Source organism: Equus quagga, chromosome 1 (genome assembly GCF_021613505.1).
Source record: "Equus quagga isolate Etosha38 chromosome 1, UCLA_HA_Equagga_1.0, whole genome shotgun sequence".
Taxonomy (NCBI): domain Eukaryota; kingdom Metazoa; phylum Chordata; class Mammalia; order Perissodactyla; family Equidae; genus Equus; species Equus quagga.
Window position 1 is genome coordinate 82189428 of NC_060267.1, and position 23173 is coordinate 82212600.

The 23173-nt window shown below is 39.7% G+C and overlaps 2 protein-coding genes across 3 annotated transcripts in view; one reads left to right on the forward strand and one right to left on the reverse strand.

Annotated features, from left to right (window-relative positions):
- The window catches only part of FBXW2 (F-box and WD repeat domain containing 2), a 30460-nt gene extending 14344 nt beyond the window's left edge, over positions 1-16116 (reverse strand). Inside the window, exons 1-3 of the mRNA XM_046656813.1 lie at positions 16074-16116; positions 15863-15971; positions 10874-11383 (exon numbers count right to left, since the gene is read on the reverse strand). Of these exons, the coding sequence (XP_046512769.1) occupies positions 10874-11363 (490 nt within the window). The 5' untranslated portion in view covers positions 11364-11383; positions 15863-15971; positions 16074-16116. The remainder of the gene's footprint in view (positions 1-10873; positions 11384-15862; positions 15972-16073) is intronic.
- A 2488-nt stretch (positions 16117-18604) lies between these two features.
- On the forward strand, positions 18605-21553 carry B3GALT9 (beta-1,3-galactosyltransferase 9). 2 transcript variants are annotated; one of them, XM_046655015.1, is made up of 3 exons: positions 18605-18673; positions 18769-18951; positions 20400-21553. In XM_046655015.1, the coding sequence occupies exons 2-3, from the start codon at positions 18946-18948 to the stop codon at positions 21501-21503; spliced, it is 1110 nt and encodes a 369-aa protein (XP_046510971.1). In that variant the 5' UTR covers positions 18605-18673; positions 18769-18945; the 3' UTR covers positions 21504-21553. The 2 variants fall into 2 exon arrangements, with proteins under 2 accessions (XP_046510971.1, XP_046510962.1); XM_046655006.1 differs by lacking the exon at positions 18769-18951 and having other exon boundaries at positions 18607-18673.
- Positions 21554-23173: the final 1620 nt, after the last annotated feature.

Consider the following 23173-nt stretch of genomic DNA (forward strand, 5'->3'; position numbering starts at 1 on the left):
TGACTCTCATGAGCTCTCTGATTTGAGCTTGAAATGATGTGTATTACTATGACTGCATGTCTACACGCATGCCTGTCCATTACCCAACAACCCTGAATAAATAAAGAATGTTGAATAGTAAAGCAGTCTGCTGGAACATGTTCTACTCTAAGGCAAGTCCAAAGATAAGCCTCAGATCATGAGTTAACTTCTGCAAAGGCTAACTGATAATTTCTTGAGCCATCTTGAAATGTGTAAAGGAACCCCTAAGAAAACCAAGGATAAATTATTCCCAGATAGTCACAACAACTCAAAAATGAGCTTGTAAAAGTCTCTTAAGATTCTGTAGAAAACAGTACATTTTATTTCTGCCTCTGAAGAAAATATTATACTGATCATGGCGCCAATTCAAGGCTGTGCTTGAATTATGTTTAAAATCCTAATGATTAACTCACGTCTCATAACTTACCTTTAGAATAAAAAATAGTAAGAACTGACAAAGACATTTTGAGGACAAGTCACTATGACAAGGACATAGTATCCTAGGAAAGCACAAATTAACCAGCTTTCAAAAAGCTGAAATGACTAAAGCAAGCCAGCTACAATTCTACCCTTAGGGGTTGGTCAAGAGCCACTGTTCCAGACAATGGAAAAATAGCTACCACTTATGAAAGAGGTAGAGCGTGAATTCAATCTGGACAAACCCTATGAGAACATACTGAAATGAAGACTCTGTGTGTCATCACTTTACTTTGTAGGGACTCAGTTTCCTCTCTATAAAATGAGGGGCAGGACTGGCTGGAGGTTCTCACTGGGCATATGAGACACTGGAATCATCTGGGGAGCTTTATCAAAACACGTGTGCAGGGCCCTACCTTCAGAGAGTCTAATTTAGAATCTCTGAGGTGGGGTCCAAAAAATCTTAAAAGCTTGCCAATAATCTTAAAAGCTTGCCAGGTGATTCTAATGCATCGGCAATATTTTGAGAACCAATGATCCAGAACAGTGCTGTCCAACAGAAATATAATGCAAGACATATGTGTAATCAAAATTTTTTCTATTATTTACTTCAAAAAGTAAAAAAAAGAAACTAATCTAATATAGTTTAACTCAAGATGTCAAAAATTTAACATTTCAACATGTAATCAACATAAAAAAATTACCAATGAAACGGTTTATCTTCTAAGTCTTTGAAATCCAGTGAGTATTTCACATTTCACATCTCACTTTGGACGAGCCACAGCTCAAGTGTTCAGAAGCCATATGTGGCCAGTGGCTACTAGATGGTGTAGTGCAGTTTGAGATATTCTTTAAGCTTGGACATTTTGTGACTGTATTTCTAGGGGGCTAAAACAGGGAAAGAAATCATTTTGGGTCCTACCTGAGCTTGGTTCTGATTTACTGCTAGTGCTCAACTGGGGTCTCATTCATTCAACCTTTATTTATAGAACTTCTGAGTCAGGCAGGGCTCCTGCTCACACAGCGCTTAGTCTACTTGGGAAGACAAAAAGGCTAAGCAGGCAAATATAATTCAGTACAGTAAGCGGTGGGCAGTACAAAAGCCCACAGCAAATGCAGGGAGGGGATAAAAGGAGAAAACGCCTCAGATGAAGCTCCCCTGGTTCACACCTGTGCTCCTGAATCTCTAGTGTTCCACAAATACGCCTTAGGAGATGGCATCCTTGGCTCCTCAACTATACTCTCATTTGTTTTTAAGCTGGGCTTTGTCTTAGGATTGTTTGAAGAAGGGATCTCATGGCTTAAAAAAACTTTCAAGTTTTAACTAGCTGAAATCTAAAGGATGAGTAAGCTAACCACCCCATCCCTACCCTCCACTCAGCCGCCAAAAAGGAACAGTACATGCCAAAGGTCAGCCAAACTTTTTCAGTACAAGATTAGATCATAAATATTTTAGGCTTTTTGAGCCATACAGTCTCTGTTGGAATTACTCTGCTGGATTTGGCCCTGAGTTTGCAGTTTACCAATCGCTGGTATATACCTACTAAGTATCTCTACATATTACATAAATACATGTGAATAGACACTGGGGTCAATTCATAAAGAACTACTTGGAACCATTCTAAAAACTGCCTAGGAACTATTTAGAATGCTTGTCAAAATGCATTGTCTAAACATGGACACTGATACAAAAGCAGTTCAGCATGACCAGGAAATAGTGACAAAGTCAGGCTGGAGAGCTGGGTCGGGAGGATGTTTATGACCTGATTTGCATTTCTGAAAGATCACTATGGCTGCATCACGGAGACCGGTTTGAAGGGGGGCAAAATTGGAGGCAGGAAAGCTAGTTAAAAACTAGGAGAGAAGATAAACAGAATGTGGTATATAAATACAATGGAATATTATTTAGCCTTAAAAAGGAAGGAAATTCTGACACATGCACTTAGTGAAATAAGTCAGTCACAAAAGGACAAATACTGTATGATTCCACCCATATGAGGTAAAGAGAGTAGTCAGAGACAGAAAGTAGAATGGTAGTTGCCAAAGGCTGGAGGGAAGAGGGAATAGGGAGTTAGTGTTTTAACAACTACAGTTTCAGTTTGGTAAAGACGCAAGGATGGTGATGTCTGCACAACAATGTGAATGTACTTAATGGCACTGAACTGGACACTTAAAAATGATTAAAATGATAAATTTTATGTTATGTATATTCTACCACAATTTGATTTAAAACAAAGGGAAAGATTATCCAAACTAATTATTTAAACTAGTTTATACAGAAAAATATTGCACCATTCAGGTTTACACCCTAAAGAAACATGGGAAAACAATCAGGCTGAGTTGAGTTCCATTTTACAGTACAAGTCTACTCTTAGCTGCTAAGCTTTCAGGAGCCATTATTCTCTGCTCCTTTTGGCTTTGTGTCAACCTTCCCTATGGACTTCCATTTGCTGCACTGGCTAGCCCAACCTGTTTTCAAAGAGGTCATCATTGATGCAGCCTAGAAATGAAAAAGAACCAAATAAATGTAGATTATTTTTCACTATACGAAAGGGAAAAAAAAGCCCTCTCAATTCAGAAAATAGGATGAAAACAATAGTTCGATATAAAAAATTACAAGGATGGGTATGTAACAAAGACAAACAGAAAAATGAGCCGTAGCCCAAATGGAGTAAACTATCGTACGAAGCCAAGTTTAAATATTTAACTGGTAGAATTCTCAGCTCTCAGTTGCCTCTCTGAGGCATTTGACTCTGCTGACCAACTGCATAAACATTTACCAGAGCCTCTTTAAGACAGGCAATTTTCATTCTCCTTGAAACTCTCTTCATCACCATTCTGTTTCTTTACCTCTCCCCTTTCTCTAGGCGTGCTCTTCAAGGGTCCACCCTAGGCTCTTTTCTTTTTCCTCTCTACATCTCCTTTTCACTGTTACAGCCACAGCTGTGATGTGACTAACTCTGAAATCTCTCTCTAGCCCTGAGCACTCCCCAAAGCTCTGATCCTGTACTTTCAGATATTTGCAGGAATCTCCACTTACACATCCAACTGGATTTTAAGTTCAACCCAAACTGAGCTCCATCTACATTCTTGAATTTATTTCTTTATTTTCTATTCCTGTTACTAGTACCATCTTCCCAGGTATACACACAACTAGAAACCTCAGCCATTTTTGAAATATCCGTTTTTCCTTGCCACACACCCAATCCATTACCAAATCCTGTTAATTCTATTTCAACAGCTGCTCTTTCATTCAATTGCTCCTTTTTAAAATCTCTATCCTTACTATCCTAATCTAGACCTATTTACCCTTACCTAAACTGCAACAGGCTAATACTTTAACTTGGATGCTTTAGATTTGTCTATGTCAGAGGGTGTCAATAGAAGGAGTATCTCCTAAGGGAACATTTTAGAAATTTGTAGGGGTGGTTTCAATTTCACAATGATTGGAGTAGGGGGGTACTACTGCATCTACTGGGAAGAGGCCAGGGATGCTAAACATACTGCAATGCTTGGGACAGTGCACAAAAAGAACTGTCTAGTATTTTGCATGACATTCTCGAAGGTTCTGCCAGACATTACTAAGTGAAAAGCTTATTCTTAGTTATCTGAGCCTAGAACCTGTTTTACAAAGCATATTTACAGTTTATTCTGAATTTTCTATCAGTGTAACTACCAGGTAAATTGAGAAAAAATGTACTTTCTTGGGAACTTTACTAAGAGTTTTTCATCATTTAAGAAGATCACAACATTGATGCTATCTGTGGCACAAATACAACATTCTGCATTTATAGCTGTCATGATCACAATGACAGCACATACAGGCACAGACATGACTGCAGTACTGGCTTCCAGCATAGCTGTGCTTGAGAACTACACGTTGAATGCGTATTATTTTAAATTACTGTTCTCATAATTTTCCTTTGGATCAGAGTTTAGGGACTGTATTCATTTAAAAAACATGTGTAGCTAAGTTATTTCTATGAATTTTACTTTAAGGTAATATTGTAAAATATGTTATAAAAAGAGGACCTGGGTCTGATAGAAATAAAGAACACTGGTCTTGGGGCCGGTCCCGTGGCCGAGTGCTTAGGTTCGCGTGCTCTGCTATGGCGGCCCATGGTTTCGCCAGTTTGAATCCTGGGCGCGGACACAGCACTGCGCGTCAAACCATGCTGAGGCGGCATCCCACATGCCACAACTAGGACTCACAACTAAAAGTACACAACTATGTACCGGGGGCTTTGGGAGAAAAAGGAAAAATAAAATCTTAAAAAAATAAAAAAGAACACTGGTCTCCTTGAAGAAGAAAGCTCTGATCCCGGCCCCTTTTCTGCTCAGAAATCTTCCATAGTTTTTTCTTACTGCTTATAGAAAACTGTCCAAACTCACATTCCCAGCATTTGAAGCTTTCACAACACAGCCCAAGTCTACTTCTTCAGATTTTATTCTAAGAGTCTCTTATAGAGTCCCTACTTACATCCTAAAAATCCAGCTAAAATGAATTTTCTTTATTTTCCTGCTACGTGCTCCATGCTGAGCCCTTTCCATACCTTTGCTAATGCTGATCTTCCTGCTGCAAAGCCCTTACTCTCATCTCTCCAAACTCCATCCACTCTTCAAGACTCAACATAAATACTGCTCAAGTTTCCCAAATGGAAGAAATCACTTCTTCCTCTGAACAACTATACGATTTTTTTCTCATACCATTCAACTACATCAGCTGATCACATCTCTTTCATAGCTCTTGTTTTTCTTATTTGACTACAAGCCAGAGGTCATGATACAGCAGCTGACAGGTTAATATGACTCAAACATGATATTTTTTAAATTGTGAATAATACTTAAAAATCACTCTTAAAAAAACCAGGATATTTCACAAAAATCTCGATTTGAGGCTTCTCTTAAAAAGTCAGATCTGACAGCTCTGAGCCTGAATCCCACATGGCAATAACTCACCACAGTGAAAGAGCAGCCACCCTCCCTACAAGCGCAAGTGTTCTCTGATTAGCCAGAGTCCACGTGGAAACTTCTACTTATTCAGGTTACCTTCCTGATCCCAGTGTGTGTGTTTTCTGACCAAAGAATCGCTCTAATTCATCTATGTATGCCCTCACATCATCTTTCATATAATAGGCATTTTACAAATAAATATTTCTTGAACAGCACAAAGCACAATAGGTTCTTTTCTTACCATTTCAGAAATAAGCAGAAGGATAACTACTTCATTCAGTTTATACCATATTAATTTTATTTTTTAAAGATTGGCACCTGAGCTAACATCTGTTGCCAATCTCTCTTTTTATTTCTTCTCCACAAAGCCCCCCAGTACATAGTTGTATATTCTAGCTGTCGGTCCTTCTGTCTCTGCTATGTGGGATGCCACCTCAGCATGGCTTGATGAGCAGTGCTAGGTCCGTGTTCAGGATCCGAACTGGTGAAACCCTGGGCCGCCGAAATGGAGCCTGTGAATTTAACCACATAGCCACAGGGCCAGCCCCTATACCATATTAATTTTTAGCATCAGCCATCAATCTTTTTGGCAATACTATTTCACTGTTTGTTCAAGGGGCTAATCTGACAGTCACTGTAAGTTTACTGCCAAATTCAGAATTTCCCAATTCAACCACAGTGAAAACACAAGCTCTTAGGTAACAAGATGACACAAACACATGTATAATTCTATAGCAAATATTTCTCTCACTAGTAACAGTCCCAGGGATGCTGTTAGAAAAATTAAACTAATGCTTTGGGTCATTTTCATTAGAGAGAGTTTAATTTTCAATATGCACACCAGATGAATGTAACCAGAATAAAAATAAAAGAACATACAGACCCAACTAGAGAATAATCTTAAAATACAGGGTTGGGTTCACAGTTACTGTAGATAGTAACTTTTCAGTTAAAGAATTCAATGAATGTGTTCCATTCACTTCTGCTCCAAGTAACTGAGGTCTTACTGCATTTCAAAAGTAAAGTTTGATGAGAAATTAAGAAAAAAGAAAAAAAGCTAGAGCTGGTTCTAAAAATGAGTCAACTGCCAGTATTTACCTAAGTGCAAATGAGCACCAAGCTCAAGGGCAATACTGCATCTTACTCTTTAAAAAATACACGCCACTGACCATGAAGTGAAAGGACACGGAAAAGCCATCACTGCAACTGGAAAAGTACATCAAAGTATGGAAGAAGAGACGATGCTGTTCCAATAATCAGCCGTACAGTATGGGACAAGGAAAATAATGTAAGCATGGGTAACTTCAGGATGACAAACAAAACCATGAAATGCCTTAAATTTAACATTTATAAAATTGACAAACTGTCTAGCATTTCAGAGAATTTATTACCACACGAGAAAATGTACACCCTCAATGAATAAAGAAATGCAATTTTAAAACAATCTTGAGAAATCATACATCTCTTAACTATTAAAAATAAACTAAAATTGAGGGCCCAGCCCCGTGGCCAAGGGGTTAAGTTTGGACGCTCCACTTTGGCGGCCCAGGGTTCACTGGTTCGGATCCTGGGTGCAGACATGGCGCTGCTTATCAGGTCATGCTGAGATGGTGTCCCACACAGCACAACCAGAAGGACCGACAACTAGAATATAGAACTATGTACTGGGGGGCTTTAGGGAGAAGGGAAAAAAAAGACTGGCAATGGATGTTAACTCAGGTGCCAATCTAAAAAAAAAAATTAAAATTGAGTCTGGTGGGACTCTGAGGAGAAGCAGGTTACTTAAGACTTTGCTGTGGGCATGGCATCAATTCAATCTATCTGGAAAGGACACTAAGAGGTGCTATAAAATCATTTATGTTTCCGGATCTGGGGGTTCCACTTTGAAGCTTCTGCCTCAAATAAATAATTCAAGGAAAGATATTATGCAAACAAAAATATTCATAAAAATAGAAACAACTTGAACACGCACCAACATAGAAATGGTTAAATAATGATATATTTACATAAAGGAGCAGTATATACTATTAAAAATGGCAACCATGTAGTTTAGGTAATACCCAAATGTTTATCAGGAATTATCTTGAACGAATTTTCTGAAAAAGATATAAAGAAATTGATCCCATTTATAATAGCATCAAAAACAATAAAATACTTAGGAATAAATTCAAGGAAGTGAAAGATCTCTACTCTGAAAACTACTATACGTGAAGGAACAGAAGACATAAATAAATGGAAAGATATCTCATGTTCATGGACTGGAAGAATTAATATTGTTAACATGTCAATAGTACCAAAAGCCACCTAGAGATTCAATGCAATCCCTATTCAAATTCCAACGGCATTTTTTTACAGAAGTAGAAAAAACACTCCAAAAGTTAATATGAAACCACAAAAGACCCTGAACAGGCAAAGAAATCCTGAGAAAGACAAACAAAGCAGGAGGCATCACAATTCCTGATTTCAAGCTATACTATAAAGCTACAGTCATCAAAACAGTACGGTACTGGCATAAAAAGAGACAAACAGACCAATGGAATAGAATTAAGATCCAAGAAATAAATCCAAGCATATGCAGTCAACTAATATTGGACAAGGGAGTCAAGAATACCTGATGGAGAAAAGACAGTCTCTTCAATAAACAGTGCTGGGATAATGGGATATTCACATGTAGAAGAATGAAACTGGACCCATATCTTATACCATTCACAAAAATTAACTCAAAACGAATTAAAGACTTAAATGTAAGACCTGAGACCATGAAACTCCTAGAAGGAAACCTAGGAATAAAGCTCCCTGACGAGGGGCTTGGTAATGATTTTTTGGATATGGCATCTAAAGCACAAGCAACAAAATAAAAAACTAACAAGTGAGACTACATCAAACTAAGGAGCTTCTGTACAGCAAAAGAAACCATCAACAAAGTGAAAAGAAAACTTATGGAATGGGAAACAATACATCTTTTATGATACATTTGCAAACGATACATCTGATAAGGGGTTAATATCCAAAATACATAAAGAATTCACACAACTCAAGAGCAAAAAAACTCAAATAAAAAATGGGCAAAAGGACCTCTAAAGAAAATGTACGAAAGGCCAACAGGTACATGAAAAGGTGCTCAACATCACTAATCATCACAGAAATGCAAATTAAAACCACTATGAGATATCACCCCACACCTATCAGAATGGCCATCATCAAAAAGACAAGAGATAGGGGGCTGGCCCCATGGCTAAGTGGTTAAACTTTCGCGTGCTCTGCTTCGGTGGCCCAGGCACACGGAGCCCGGGTGCAGACCTACTCTACTCATCAGCCACACTGTGGAGGCATCCCACATACAAAGTAGAGGAAGACTGGCACAGACGTTAGCTCAGGGCGAATCTTCCTGACACACACACAAAAAGACAAAAGATAACAAATGCTGGCGTGGATGTGGAGAAAAGAGAATCATTGTGTACTACTGATGGGATTGTAAATTGGTACAGCCACTATGAAAAACAGCATGAAGGGTCATCAAAAAATTAAAAATAGGCGGCCAGCCTGGTGGCCCAGTGGTTAAGTTTGTGCACAGCTGGGGTTTTGCAGGTTTGGATCCCAGGTGCGGACCTACACACTGCTCATCAAGCCATGATGTGGAGTCATCCCATACACAAAATAGAGGAAGACTGGCACAGGTGTTAGCTCAGGGCCAATCTTCTACACCAAAAGAATAAAATACAATAAAATAAAAATAGAACTTCCATACGATCCAGCAATTCCACTTCTGGGAATATATCCAAAGGAAAGGAAAACACTAACTCAAAAAGTTATCCACATCCCCATGTTTATAGCAGCATTATTTATAATAGCCAAAAAATGGAAACAACCTAAGTGTCCAAAAATGGATGAATAAAGAAGTTGTGGTATATATATATATATATACACAACGGAGTATTATTCAGCCATAAAAAATGAGGAAATCCTACTGCTTGTGACAACAGAGATAGACTCTGAAGGCATTACGCTAAGTGAAATATGTCAGACAGAGAAAGACAAATACTGTACAATCTCATCTATACATGGACTCTTAAAAAAAAAAAAATCACAGAAAAAGAGATCAGATTTGTGGTTACCAGAGGTGGGGAGAGAGGACTGGAGGAAGGTGGTCAAAAGGTACAAACTTCCAATTAGAAGATAAGTAAATACTAAGGATGTAATGTACAACATGATGACTACAGCTAACACTGTTGTATGATACAGAGGAAAGTTAAGAGAGTAAATCCTGAGTTCTCATCACAAGAAAAAAATTTCTTTCCTTTTTTTCTTTTTCTATTTATTGTATCTATATGAGAAGATGGATGTGAGCTGAACCTATTGTGGTAATCATTTCACAATATATGCAAATCAAACCCATCATGCTGTATGCCTTAAACTTATACAGGGACAAATGTCAAGTATTTCTCAATAAAACCGGAGGGAAAAAAGAAATTATCTTGGATGAAGAAAGAACACCAAGTACCCCTTTTTATTACATACAATGGAAGTGACAGGCATTGGGATCACTGACAAGAACTGCTAGAGCCATTCTAAACATTGCCTAAGAATTATTTGCCTATCAAAATATATTGTCTACAATGTGGGCACTGATTACACATGCCCATTATAATTGGAAGATACACATAATTCTAAATTTCAATGATTGTTTGTTATATAAAGTTACCTAATTGCTTAGTTTAAAAATATTCAGCTGTCTTTGTTCCCATGCCCAAACGCTTAACTTCTAATTCTTCTTAGACCCACAGGATTTTAAAACAAAAAACACACACCTCCCTTCCCATATTTTATAGACAAGGAAACAAACACAGGTTAAGTACTTCTTGCAAGATGATCTAACCGTTTGCTAGGACTAGCCACCAACTTTTCCACTGCTTTTTCCCCAAAAATCACTGCTGAGAGAAAAAAAAGTTAACCAATGTGGAGGATTGAACATGGAAGAAACGCACCAAAGTAGTTACAGCTTTCCGATTCACATCACGTTTAAAAGAACGCCTCGGGGGACCGGCCCAGTGGCGCAGCCGTTAAGTTTGCACATTCCCCTTCAGTGGCCCGGGGTTCACCTGTTTGGATCCCAGATGTGGACATGGCACTGCTTGGTAAGCCATGCTGTGGCAGGTGTCCCACATATAAAGTGGAGGAAGATGGGCACAGATGTTAGCTCAGGGCCAATCTTCCTCAGCAAAGAGAGGAGGATTGGCAGCAGATGTTAGCTCAGGGCTAATCTTCCTCAAAAAAAAAAAAAAAGTCCGGAATTTTCTTGTTGTAAAATTTTATAAAAATGATTGTCTTCTCTAGAAGGAAAGAGGATGAGGGGGGATGCCATTATAGATATCTCATATAATTAATACTTGCCATTCTCAAGCCTAAGGAATAGCTTGTTCTGTGTGTAAGAATACGCCCTACAAAATGCAAAAATCAAAAAAACAATTCCAGGGTCTCTTACCTGTACAGAGAAGTCCGTCTTTGTAGTAAAGTGCATACACTCTGGCACTGTGTCCAATTAATGATGAGGTCTCAAAGGCTTCATGGTCCTCCAATTGCTTCATTCTCAAAATAGCCTTCAAATAAACCTTCTTCCAGTGCAAAGCGTCCTGAACAGAATCATCTATCTGCCAGCCCAAATTTTTACACGCAGTCTGCCATACCTCTGTACAGGCACTTATCACCTTATTCCACTGTTTAGAGACGAGGCAGCATGTGAGTAAAGTCTGAGGATCGAGCCATTTTAACAAATAAAAACTGAGCTCCAGGGGAAGGAGTTTGAGGAAGTCCCGCTTGAGGAGAGTCTCCAGGTTATTGGAGAGATGCCTGAGCTGGACTGCCCCACTCAGACTAATCAGGTGATCCAGAGTTTCATTTTTCTGCAAGTCCGTCAGAGAAAGAAATGTAACAGAAATGTTATCAAGCCATGTCTCAAAGTCCTTTCTCTCCATAAGGTTATGGAAAAATTTACCTGTGGCACATCAAAATATTGTATTAGTTCTGCTCAAAAAGACCGTTCAAGCAAGACTGCTAATAAACGAAGTATTAAAAATTAGCGTAAAAAACTTGGCATTACAATTTTATGCTTAGTTACTACATCACAACTTTACAGTTAACACACTATGTTTATCTGAAAATGTTCCATGCACACAAAAGAAAATACATTCGAGAAAACATACTTTAACAAATCACGACCTCTGAAAACATGTCAATAAAACTTATGTTGGTGTGTGTGAATTGCTCCTTTTGAAGTCTAGCACATGCTACATGCATCTTCACAGTAAAAGACTTACAAAGTATTCATTCTTTATGAAACAGTATATTCTGTACAATATACCCCCGCCCCCATCAGAACTATCAAAACATGATTTACTTAATACATTCTATTTGGACAGTAAAACACAAAAATAAGCTCCAGGATGTGACAATCAGAAAGCAAGTCTCCTGAGCAGTAACCTGAGACATAAGTTATCATACTAGGAACAATGTGACCTGTTACCAAAATTACAGAGCTGACTACTGGCTTTTGCAATAGATGTTCAGGCAAAAGGATTTGGGGAAGAAAAATAAGCAGATGTAATAAATTATGTGGCTCAGGTATTCTGCTTCTTCCACTTCCTTTACGGCACTGCCTGTTAGAACATGAATTACCAAAGCCTTATTTGGCTTTACACAGTCTGTTTTTTTAAGCCTCATAATGAGCTGGTGACAACTCTTAACCATGTGCCCCAGAGAGCAATGAGGGGCCTGAAGCCTGCACAAATAAGTCAAATTAGTAATCCTGATGTTTACGAAACGCCAAAAACCAGGTATCATCATCTCTACTTTGCAGATGAGGAAGTTACAAGTCAGAGAAGGTAAGTGATTTGCCTAAAGTCAACAGAGCTATTAAAATAGCAGCAAAGAGACTGGAGGCCAGTGCTCTCAAGATCAGTACTCTTCCAACCACACCAAGCTGTTTCTCTCTGAAGACAGCTACAATCGGGATTATAGCCTGGTGATAAAATCTGGGGGCACTGTGCCTATCTGATTATAACACTTTCTCCTTTAGGAGAATGACAAAGTGCTCCAGGGCTAACTGGAACCAAAAAAACATTTACAATTATCCACCATTACATACTGTGGTAAGGTGTCAACTCACTCTTAACACTGGGGACTAAACTAATGGAAAGAAACAAAAAATAAAGCAAACCAATAAAAATCATCTTTCCCAAGACTGGCCATATGTTGACAGATATTAATGCTGGGTGACGAGTACACGGAGGTTTCTTATTCTATTTTCATATGTTTAAACATTTCTATGATTCAAAAAAGAAAAAACTTGCCTCTAAACTGATCACTTAGTTTCCCACCAGACCGTCATACTAATTTTAAAAATTTATGTCCAAATTAATGTGGACGAGGAAAATAAATTCCTTCTCATATGGGTCACCTAGATCAAGTCTAAACAAAAGGCCAGATCGCATCTTCCAACTTTGTTAATGAAAGGTGAGTAAAAATCATTTCATTAATTTCCCAGTATCAAATTTGGCAAGAATGTTATCAGACAAACGCAGGAGAAGCAACCAAACTTTTCTATTCACATCACCTGCTGTCTAACAGTTTTGGTTTTTGGAACAGTGAATGGACTTTAATACCCTGAAGCCTCAAGGTGTGGGCTAGGTAGGACTTATTAATTTGAGGATTTACTTGGCTGCCAAAAAGTAATCAGTTCACCAAAAGTTTTATCAATTTAACACAAGATAACAAGCCTCCTCCTTCCTCTGAATCCAAACAACCTTCTATCTATAATATTTCTAGAAAACTTTTACTTTAAAAAAAATTCACAGCAAGAAAAAAAAACCCTTTTCTGTGGACATTCATATACCATCACAGCAGCTAATTAATTAATGCTGGCCAAGTAAAAACCACACCAAACCATCTGCCCAGGAATCATTTTTCATAGTGAAAAAGTGCAAGGGGCTTCCTCTATCACAGTTACACCTATGCACACAAAGTATTCCACACATTCATCGCAGGAATGCTTACATTTATGTATGCTGAATTAGTATTTAAATGGCCACAAGACAAATTTAAAATACCCATGAATACATTATCACGTTCTCATCATTCACAAATAACTAAGAGACATCTATATCTTGCCAAATTAACGTGCTCATGACAAGATTATGGGACAAGCTTTCCACTGAGTACCTTTAAAAACCCAGCCATTTCTGAGATTTATTTATTCTCCTAACACAAATTTTTTTTCCAGCTCTTACATTAGAGATTGCCCTTTAAGCTACTGAACCCCTTACATGAGGCTGTTTTCCAGTTCTTCATCTCTGACAGTCATGATAAAGGCATCTTTTTTTTTTTTTAATAAAGCAGGCCCCACTGCCTCTGCAGAATGTACTTTTTACTTCTCTAAAAAATGAACTTTGGAAGGAACTTTCTTAAGGTCACAAGTCTAAACTGAACTCTCTTGGAGAGCCTCTAGGAATACCATGTACTGGCAGCACAAAGCCCCAAGGGGAAAACTTCAGGAAGTGAGATTTCAATTCAACACAAGGAGGAGCTTTTAAATCATCAGAGCTTTCCAATAATGGAACAGCTGCCTCCAGAGTGGTGAACTTCCCAATACTGGGAACAGTCAAGGACAGTTGGGTAGAGAAGCAAAATGGGATAAATAAAAATGCTTTGGAGTCAGTCAAATCTTTTACTGATTCAGCCACTTCCTATGTGATCATGGGCATGTTCAACTACTAATTTTCAGTTTTGTCATCTGTAAAATGGAAGCTATCATTCACCTTGAGAGTTGTGAGAATCAGAAACAGAGCAAGGACATGCTTAGCACAGAGCCCGTCTAGGGTAACTCAAATGGTACTTTTTGCTAGTTTTATTACTATGAATACATGGCAGGGAAGCTTTTAGTGGCCCTGAGGCTGGAATGGACATGACCACTACTATTGGTTTCAACTCTATGATCTTATCATAGTTTCTTGAAAATGGCTTAAAATATATGGAAGAAAAACTTAAGGGCTAAAACTCACTGGGAGCTTAATTTTATAATTAGGGGAAGTTATTGACTTGAGGCCATAATTTCCCACTAGGTGCATTTTTCTCTCCACTCTATCCACACTCCATGCTGTCTTGCCCTTTTTTTCCCCACGCAGACTAAACATTAAACTTGTCTTTCTGCCCTCAATATTAACAATTACAAAGCTCTGAAATGGGTGGTGTGATGACAAGAGTCCTAAAATGGGAGATAGCAGACCTGGATTTGGTCTCTGGTTCTGCCATTAACTCCCTATGTTCCCTTAGGCAACTCTCATTATTTGTACTCATTTAAAAGACTAAAGTACTGCTTACAGACATTACCTCATTTGATTTTCATAACCTCATGGAAAGTATCAGTACTACGGCCCTTAACTAATAAATGAGGAAATTTATGGCCCAAGAAGTGGAGCGACTTTCCCAGGGGCCCATAGGAAGCAGCAGATTTAACATCTTGCCCAGCCCCCAGCTTCCCAAAATGAAACAAAACCTTTACCCCAAGGTCGTATTAGAGATACGACATTCTGGATAAAATAATCATGAATGAGTTGTCCTCTCTTCCACCAGGACCCGGCCTAGTCAAGACTGAAAGTAAACATCTGCTGCTGGGGAGGAGACTTAATCTTCCCTCTCTTTTCTTATCAAGCATAATTAGCAATTAGAGTACAAAGGCTTTGAAAACGTATATAAACTTACATAGGCATAAAATATCTTTTGGATATTCAAGAAGCTGGCAACGCTGGTTGCCTCTGGAAAAAAACTGGAGAGCTGAGCAACAGGGATGAGGAGTCCATTTTTGAGTTTAAAACCACATGAATATACTATCTATTTTTAAAAACTCCTTTAGTCTTAAGATGAATAAAAACAGCTTTGAAAGAATACAAACAGTGTTTATAAAATACGGGCTCTGCAACTCCACCTGTTGCTGGGGACCCTGGACAAACCCCTTCACCTATCTCAAGCCCAGTTTCCTCACCTGTAAAATGTAACCACGAACAGAGGTTTTTGTGGGGATTAAATAGGACAATACACGTAAAGCGTTTAGCACGGTACCCGACACAATGGACGCCAACAAGAAATGCCAGTTATCGCTACTATTTAGCACTAATATTATCTTTATTTCAAGCAGCACCCCTCACACACACCTGTTTCCGGGGCACACCCACAACTGCGGCGCAGTCCCTCACATCAGTACAACGCTCTGTATTTCAGTAACCACCTCTCCACACTGCAGTATCTTTCAAACGTATGGCAGCCCTGGCACATCACTCTTAACTCATTTCGCAGCTAGGGAAACTGAGGCACTCACTCCGACACTCAATTTTCCCAGCTCTAAGCCAACTCCAGATCCCTTCACCCCGTTCGTTGCTCCCAGGTCCCCTGCTCCCGGAGCCATGTTCCGCGCGGCACTGACCTGAGCGAGCGCCCCGGGGCCCGGGACCTCGCGCCGGGCTCACACCGACTAGGCGCGCTCGGGCCGCCAGAGCCTCGCAGCGGCCGGGTCCGCTCCGCAGCCATGGCGCCTGCACGGAAAGAAAGACAAACAGCCCGAGACGCGGCGGGTCAGCAGAGGCGCGGGCGTCAGAGAAGCCCCAACCCGACCCGGCCCCGCCTCACACACAGACCTGGACCTGCGGCCGCCGCTCCGGGTCCGCAACCTCACTGGGGAGCGGCTTCCGGTGCTGTCTGCGTCATCTCCGCGCGCCCCTCCGCCTGCGGCGCCCAGCGGACGCGGACGCACTTCCGGCCCCCGCCTCGGGTCGGGGGGAGTAGGCGGGCCGAGAAGCGTAGAGCGAGGCGGAGCATGCGCAGGACAGCTCAGACCTGTGGAGCCTGGACCGCCGCTTACTTCGGAGCTGCAGTTTGGAGTTTGTCCAGCGCCTTTGTGTCTCTCATGTAATCTGATCTTGAACCAACTGTGCCCCACTTTTTCTTGTTATCTTCATTTATGGAGAAGTTAAGGCGTGTCCAAAATCAAACCACCCATTGAGCACTTGTGATGTCCCAAACACGGTTGGGGAGGATAGGGTTAATGAACAAAACCAGAAAAATTCCTGACCGCCTGGGGCTTACATCCTAGTGGGGAAGGCAGACAGATAAACAAATAACTGAGCAAGGTTGATGCAAGCCTTAGCAAATGCTAAAGAGAAAAATACAGCAAAGTGAGAGTTTTGGTGAGCGAAAGAAGGGAGTCAGGTGATCTAGATTTGAATCCAAGCTCTTGCCCTCTGGCTGCGCCAACGGTTACTTAACCTCTCTGGCTTTATTTTCCTCATCTGCATAGCACTTACAGTACCCTCCTCATCTGATCTTTCTGAGTACTGAAGGAGATGAAACATAGAAACCTGTTAGCGTCAAGGAGTAAAACTGTGCTTCCTATGTGCCAGGCACTCTTGTAATCACTTTGTGTTGTGGCACTCAGTTCCCACAGTAACTCTACACAGGTGTTACTATTATTAGCTCCATTTTTAGAGATGAGGAAACCGAAGTCAAAAGAGGTTTAAGCCTCTTGACGAAGGTCGTAGTAACTGGCTATCACAGGATTTCAACTCAGGCTCCCATTAGAGCATGTTACCCTTGTGTTTCTGTAAGGGCTTGTAAACTACATGCACATATACTCACAGGCATCTTGTACCACCACTGTCCAATAGGACTTTCAGCAATGATGTTCTCTATCTATGCAGTCCAATACGGCAGCCATTAGCCTCTTGTGGTTATTGAACACTTGAAAAGTGCCTAATGTGACTGAGGAAATAAAACATTCATTTTATTTAATTTTAATTAATTTAAATTTAAATAGCCACATATGGCTAATGGCTACCGTATTGGACAGCCCTGCCCAATGATATAGACAGAACACATAATATAGACAATAAGACAGTCGCATATCCATTTAGTTGTAGAACACAGCCAAGCCTCCAAGCGTCCTGAGTACATCTAGGATACTTGAAACACGTGAAATAATAAGTTTCCTCTTTATGATGGAAGCCAAGTATGGTGAACTGAAAGGTCTCAAGAGAGCGAATTTGATTTGGTAGGCAATAGGAAGCCTCTGTAGACTTCTAAGCCAGAGAGTGACTGATGACAACATTATGAGAAAATTCGGGAAGATATGGATACACAGATCAGAAAACCTCTATGAAAGAGAAGACAGTACTAAGGTAATCAAGAAAACCAAGCCCTGCTGTCTATTTGTTGCAAACAGTCTCAACCCTAGAATGGTAGAAGTTTGATGAATCAGACTGAAAATTCCAGATGGAATTGCCCCAGAGAAAATATTATCTGAACCTCTGATGGGCAACGAAAGCAAATTGTCTAAGTTTAAGCCCAGAGGAGATCCAGGAGCAAAATTTATAGCTATAAAAAATGAAAAGAAAACTGCAAAATAGAATTTGTGTTTAATTAAATACAAGACCTGTTAAATAATTGTTAAATTTAATATATGTAAAAATTCCTTTTCATTTGAATGTTTTTTTAGGTTAGATTTGCCACTTTGTAAAAATCTCCAAGATTGCGTGATGATTGTTGAGAAAACAGCCAACTTTAAACGTAATGAGTTATTCCTAGCCAAATAATTACAAAAATTGCTTTGAGTAGCAGGTAGAAAGATCAACATACGAAAAGAAAAATATAAAATATAGCCTGGCATGAGATCAGAGTGTTCAGTACAACTGCTTACGTGACAGGAACATGAAAATATCCTGGATGTTCTTTCTTTTCTTAAAATAAACTTGCTGGTATAAACGATGTTTGGGACAATTCCTATACATACATGCACTAGGAAAATGGCAAACATCAAATGCTTAGATTCTTCAATTCAGGCTAAAATGGACTACATGTTATTTTCTATTTTGAGATAAAGTTGCCTGGGAGAGGTAGTTTAGACAACATATAATTGATTTAGTAAAGTTCTTGGAATAGCTTATATGAGGAATTCAAAATCCTTCCCAATGGGACATACACCAAATCTCACCATATGATGTTTCCTTGGGTAGAAAAAATGCACCCACTAGGATGACAAGTATTCCTTGATATTTAGTACATTTCTTGCATGTGCAGGTACCCGGGAGCAGGAAATACTCCAATGATTTGGTTCTTGAGATGCACTCCTTGTGTGATGATGCTGTGGAGAGGTGATGTGGGTTAACTGTTCTTTCAACTCCCAAGCATGCTTCACCAGGAACTCAACATAAAGACAAGGGGTCAGTTTCAAGAGGCACACAAGGTAAGAAGCATTTAAAGAGGTTTGCTTTTTCTATTCTTCGTTCTGGATTCACTCTAGCTGTAACATGATCAGCCCTTGCTCTCCTATGGAGCCAGCAGGTATTCTGGGACAAAAGCTCAGGTTGACTGGCAAGAAACCTTATCCTTAAAGTCTCAGGCACAAAGTACTTTACTTCAAGCGCCGTTAGACTGAGTGATACTGAAATACATTTGGACATCATTTGGCATCTGGACTCAATAATTTCCAAAACCCTGAAATTGTTCACAGACAACATGCCGGTAAGTTTCTTATAATCTTTGAAGCATTTGCTATCTATTAAAATAGGTTTTGAGGAGGCTGAAGTTTCTTCTGTGTGCAAATCATCGGCACTGAGAAAATAGAAAGAAGTTCAGATTGTAATTGCAGGCGTTTGTTTTGCTCTTTGTTTTTTTTCCTCTTCAATAGATGTGGAAAAGTAAAAGATGGGAGTCAGGATTCTATACTGATTAAGAGTGAGCTTTGGAATCTAACAGACTTGAGTTCAAATCACGGCCTTACCCCACTCCCTTACCCACTGAATGATCTTCTGCAAATTACTCAACCTCTTGAATGCTCAGCTTAATTTTGAAGATTACCTATCTGAAAGGGATAGTACCAGGGCTAAATGGGTTAAGGCATGAAAAGTGCTTAGCACAGCACCTGGCCCGTGGCAAATGCTCAACAAGAGGTAACTATTATTATGGAAGGCTTTGTTGATTGAAGCTCCAGTGAATAAAGATTTAATTCCTTTAATGTCCCCTGGCTCTGTTACATTACAATACTGCATGTGCTCTTCCAGATGGAAAGTTTCCATATCCTTTGATGAGATGGAGTAAGCTTGGCACAGGTCCCTCCTAGATCTCTGAAGGGGTGCTATGCAGATAGCAGGAATCTGCCCATATTGACAGATATGTCAGATGGATTAGGGGACATTGTTGAAACAGACAATGTTAGAATTCAGTATTAGATTAAATTGAAAAGTCATACTAGAAGAATGTAAATGTTTGATAGTGGCCATTGTGCAGTGTCCAGCAAAAACAACCACGCCGTTGAAAAATAGCCCTTGACCTTTGTAATCAGAGAAGAAACTGATCCAAGTGCTTCAGTTCCAGAAAGAACATCATATATTTTCCTGTAGGCTTTTAGCACGATGCTACTGCTTGTTACTTTATATCCATGTGTCTGTGTCTGGTTCTTCTTTGCTTCCTCAGTGTCTAACACCGGCCTTGTTTATAGTAAATAGGCTTTTATCCAAACAAGACAGAAAACAACCAACTAACATTTTATTTAGTTTCTACTTTGTGCGGAGTGCCGGACAGCAGCACTGGAGAAGAGAAAGGCAGGAGGCCATGATCTAGTGGGAGAGACAGGTAACAAAAGTAATAATGAGGGGCTGGCCCTGTGGCCAAGTGGTTAAGTTCGTGTGCTCTGCTTCAGTGGCCTGGGCTTGGCCGGTTGGGATCCTGGGCGTGGACTTACACACTGCTCATCAAGCCATGCTGTGGCAGCATCCCACATAGAAGAACTAGAATGACTTACAACTAGGATATGTGCTGAGGCTCTGGGGAGAAAATAATAATAGTAATAATAATAAACACTTAAAATGATGTACCACTAAGTGCTATAAGAGGTACATGTAGTGTTTGGTAGGGGCAAAAACAGAAATGGAGATGAAGCTTGAATGAACATGTATTCTTTTCCCATTTAGGTGATGTTCTGCAGACTTCGGACTCACCAGTGGTGTTTCATTCTGTTTAATGTCATCCTATTTCATGCCTTGCTTTTTGGGGCTGATTTTGTGGAAGAATATTTTCTGCATGCTTTGCCTTATGTAGATATGAAGGTTCTTGAAATTAAGGATAAGGCAAGGAAATTGAACATGGATCCTGTAAGAAGTAATCTTTCCAAATATTATATCCTGAGCCCATCGGAGGTGTGTAAAGGGAAGAACATATTTTTGCTCTCTCTTATCTTCAGTAGCTCAGGAAATGGAACAAGGCGGGACCTCATCAGGAGAACCTGGGGTAACGTGACCAGCGTTGGAGGGCACCCCATTCTCACTCTTTTTGCTTTGGGAATGCCTGTTTTGGTAACTACTCAGCAAGAGATAGACAAAGAGTCCCATAAGAATAATGATATCATTGAAGGACTCTTCTTGGACAGTGCTGAGAATGAAACCCTGAAGATCATCACAATGACGCAGTGGGCTGTGACTTTCTGTCCTAATGCCCTGTTCATTCTGAAGGTTGATGAGGAGATGTTTGTTAATTTACCAAGCTTGGTAGACTATCTTCTCAACCTGAAAGAACACCTTGAAGATGTCTATGTAGGAAGAGTTATCCATCAGGATTCACCCAACAGAGACCCTAACAGTCAAGAATTTGTCCCTCTTAGTGAGTACCCAGAAAAGTATTACCCAGATTACTGCAGTGGTGAGGCCTTTATTATGTCCCAAGATGTGGCTCGGATGATATATGTGGTTTTCAAAGAAGTAACCATGATGGTGCCTGCTGATGTGTTTGTAGGAATTTGTGCCAAGTCCATTGGCCTTATACCTATCCACAGTTCAAGGTTTTCTGGGAAAAGGCACATCAGATACAACAGATGTTGCTATAAATTCATTTTCACATCCTCAGAAACTACAGATGCTGAAATGCCCTTGGCATGGAAGGAAATTAACAATGGGAAAGAATGTACACTGTTTGAGACTTACTATGGGCTCATTTCCTGCAAACTTCTAACATATCTTGACAGCTTTAAACGTTTTCACATGGGTACCATAAAAAACAATGCCATGTATTTTGGTGATTAGGATTTGTTTTTCTTATAAGTGTGTTTTTAAATTACCTCCTACTTCGTTATAGAAAGCATCCCTCCTTCCTTTACGTAGTTTCTCTGAATCTTTAATTGTATTCAGCAGGTTGCAAAGTGTTCTTAGTGCTCTGATGTATTGAGATCTCATTTTAAGAAATTTAACTTGGTGTAGCATGATTTTTGTCAAAATAAAGCCTCTCATTCAGAAAAGAGAGAATATTGAATTTAATTCTAACCAAAAGGTTTGTTTGTCCTTACAATGAGTGAATTTTAAAAGTCACATTCTATGGAACTGTCATGACTCAGTGATAGCAGCAGTGACTGATTTGATAATGCCCGGAATTAAAGGAAAATGATAAATAAGGAATTTAACAAAATGTTCATCTTGTCTGCAGCAGGAAACATTTTGGTCATCTGGGTGGTGGAATTACATTTAATTTAAAAGTATTAGCTACCTAGTACATATTAACTTAAACCTCACTCGTATTGGGCTTGGATCTCTCACTTTTGTGAAACATTTTTCATCAGGTCCTAACTGGGTAGTGCTTTACAGATGGGATGGCACAAATTCACGTTTCATGTGACGTATACACTCTGTATTAGTATCCCAGGGATGCCATAACAAAGTACCACAGACTGGGCGACTTGAAAACAACAGAAACTTATTTGCTGGAAGTTCTAGAGACTAAAAGTCTGAAAGCAAGGTGTTGGCAGGGCCCTGCTCTTTCTGAAGCCCCTAGGGGAGAATCCTTCTTTGTCTCTTCTTGCTCCTGGTGGTTGCCAGCAATCCTTGGCATGCTTTGACTTACACACGCATCACTTTGTCTCTGCCTCCATCTTCACACGGCCTTCTCCTGTGTTTGTGACTTCACATCATCTTTCCCCTGTGCTGTGTCTGGGTGTCCAAATGTCCCTCTTCTTCTAAGAACACCAGGCATTGAATTAGGGCCCACCCTAATGACCTCATCTTCACTTGATTACATCAGCAATCAAACAAATCAATGGCCTATTTCAAAATAAGGTCACATTCACAGGTACAGGGTTAGGATTTCAATATATCTTTTTAGGGGATGTAATTCAACCCACACCACCTACTTTCTGATTTCTCTTGTACGACGACTAGGCAATAGATTGTAGTTCCCATCCTGGGCTTCTTGGGATTTTAGGTTTCCCCAAAGTAATACACTTTGAAGATCTCTGCCATGACACCTATTATGATCATATTTTTAGATATGTTACTGAACTGTATTGAACCTCAGTTTAGGTACAAAATCAACCTTGTAGGGATTATGGACTAAATAAGTCAAGTATTTAGCATTGGATTTGGTCCATAGTAAGTGTGCATCAAGAAGAAAAGGCAGCATTGAAGGACGTATGTTCTGAGTTAAACAGCTTAGGTTCAAATCTTGGCTCCACTTACTTGCTGTCTGACCTTGCGCAAGTTCCTTAACTTTGCTGTCTCTCGTCTCATGTGTAAACGGTGTAATCACAGTACCTAACTCCTGGGAGTGAGAGGATAGCAACATATGTTAATATATGAAAAGCTTTTAGAACAATGCCTGACACACAGTAACTGTTTGCTATTATCTCCAAAATATAACCAAGTAACAAAAGAGGAACACATCTGACTAACCGTCAGAAAGCTAGGTTAATATTTTGGCTCTGGGC